Source organism: Histoplasma capsulatum, genomic scaffold (assembly GCF_000149585.1).
Source record: "Histoplasma capsulatum NAm1 scaffold_7 genomic scaffold, whole genome shotgun sequence".
In the NCBI taxonomy this organism is placed as follows: Eukaryota; Fungi; Ascomycota; class Eurotiomycetes; order Onygenales; family Ajellomycetaceae; genus Histoplasma; species Histoplasma mississippiense.
In genome coordinates, this window is record NW_001813976.1 from 1,327,441 (window position 1) to 1,329,829 (window position 2,389).

The window sequence follows — 2,389 nt, forward strand, 5'->3', positions numbered from 1 at the left end:
CTGGCCTGACGAAGCGCGAGAAGCAGCAGGCGAAAGGCGAGGCGGTCGTTCGTGACGGAGGAGGGCGTCAAGGCTGAGAAGAGGAGGGATGCGAGGCTGGATCGGGTTATTGTTAATGAGAAGCGGGTTCGGAAGGTATGTCTTAATATCTATCTATTTTTAAATTTATGTTCTATTGTCATCCTCCCCACACTCCCCCCCTTTATTTTTGCTTTGCTTTGTTTACTTAGAAGAAATAATTCATTGGAACATATATATAAAATCCAAAAAAAAAAAAAAAAAAAAAAAAAAAAAGCTCAACGCTCACTGACGACATCATCAACAACAACAGAATACAAAGTATCTCGCGTCCCAGTTACCCCACCCCTTCGAATCAAGGCAGCAATACGAACGCTCGCTGCGGCTGCCCATCGGGCCCGAATGGACGACCAAGGAAACGTTCCAGAACGCCACAAAACCGCGTGTCATGCTCAAACAGGGCGTTATCAAGCCGCTGCAGAGACCTCTGCTGTGATTTTTTTTTTTTTTTGTGTGTGTGTGTATATGGGGAGGGGGAGGGGGTTGGGTTGTATTGATTGCATTGGCTGCCTTGGATCAAGTAGCTTGAAATCTCGTCCATCCTGTTTTCTTTCTTTCTTTCCTCTCTCTTGTGTGTAGTATATAGAATAGAAGTTGGTCGATATCCAATCCCAATATAGGTACACTGGTCCTTCTTTTACTATTAGTGGGTTTACTATTATTGTGTTTACATGGGCATTTAATCGGTGGATGCATGCACATAGCTCCTGTAGAGGGGGATGAGGCGCCGGAGGGAGAATCATGATCTGCTTAAAGAGTTTGGGTTCCCGATGGCCCCTTCGCCATCCCCAGCTGTTAGGCTGAATGCTGAATGTTGATTGCTAGCTCGCAGAGGCGCAATAGGCCACCCAAGAAAAAACAAAAGTTGTCCCAGGCCATTTCTTGTTCATTTGTTTTTCTTTTCATTTTTGTTTTCAGCTCGTTTACATACATACATATGTTGGCTTGGAAACAGCACCTCCCGTAGAACGGTTGGCTGTGGATCTCCGGGACGATAATCTGTGGGATTAGGTGGGGCCAGGTTAGGTGGTGGCGGGGTTTGTTAGGAGCAGTTGTCGTATGATATATGCTTCACCCTAAAACGGTCTATCCTGTTCCATTCCAAGTTTAATTGTTTGTTTTTCCCCGCTTCGAGGGTGCATAGAGGAGGGATCAGCTGGAGGGAAAGAGATACGCATGCGCAGGTCGGTCTAGAGACGGACATGTGCACCGACCGAACAATGCATTATGCGGCATTTGTAGCGATCGATGGATAGAGGGTGTGCGTGTACTGTATGAAGAATATGTGCGTCGGAGCGGCATGCAGCTGTTAACTTGCAAGTCCCAACATCGCCGCTGGCTGTGAAACCTGACCCCCCTCGTAGTCCCGTGGTTTGTGCGCGAAACACGGTCACGTGCAGCAGTTGTTGCCAGGTTGCCAGGGAAGCGCCAACCAAGATTGCTTTGAACTTGAGATGGTTCTGATGGCTCTGATGGCGCAGGGTCAGGATCCAGACAGAGTACGGATTAGAGATCTCTGCGCTAGGATCTTAACTATCTATATGCGCCTTCCCATGGCTCCGCGATCCTGCCAGGCAGACACTACGCAGGATCGAGTTTAGCTCGCCGGGGAGGTTGGGAATCAGCCAAAAGAAGACCGGTGAATCTTTCGTTTTCTCTCCCCCCTCCTCCCACATTCCCATTGTTTTGGTGTGTACGATAGATAAGCTGGCAGTGGATTGTGGACTGTGGCAAGAATGGCCTAGTTCAACCTGCCGACGCCGTCCTCCTGATCCTTCGATCCGCATGATGAACTGGTTCGCTGGGCGCAGTGTCTCCACTAGGCGCAGCACTAATGCAGCCAGAGCCGGTGCCCTTATTTCAACCTCACTCCGGCAGAATGATTATGTAGAAGCTATGGCAAGCAGAACAGTCAACAGACAGCAAAGAACAGACAGAAAGGGACAAGACGTATCCCATTGCAGATTCACTATATCTCGTGGCTCCACGGTCATGGACGAGTATATATGCAGACCGATAACCCCCCGGCTCGCCAGCTTCCTCGATCCCAACCCCACACGGATCGAACGAAAGATATCTCGGTGGAGCTTGGAATTTGGAACTTGGTGGCAAAGGTGAGCGGCGCCCTCCCCCTCCCATGGCTCCGCCTGTTTGAGCACCGTGTTTCTGCGGGTCGTTTCCATGATCGTTTGCATGGTCCCTGGTGTGGATCCGGCCCCTTTCACTTTCCTGCCCGCTGTTTTCGCCGGCCAAAGGACCTTCACCGCCGCCCAACGGCCGGCCTTGGCTCTGGCGCCACCGGGGCTCCGGA

The 2,389-nt window shown here is 50.5% G+C and overlaps 1 protein-coding gene across 1 annotated transcript in view; it reads left to right on the forward strand.

The window, feature by feature from the left end:
* HCAG_06029 (predicted protein) overlaps window positions 1–514 on the forward strand; it is a gene marked incomplete at both ends in the record, with an annotated part of 3,397 nt that extends 2,883 nt beyond the window's left edge. The window contains 2 exons of the mRNA XM_001538374.1: window positions 37–135; window positions 332–514. Coding sequence (XP_001538424.1) covers window positions 37–135; window positions 332–514 — 282 coding nt within the window. The remainder of the gene's footprint in view (window positions 1–36; window positions 136–331) is intronic.
* Between the last annotated feature and the right edge of the window lie 1,875 nt (window positions 515–2,389).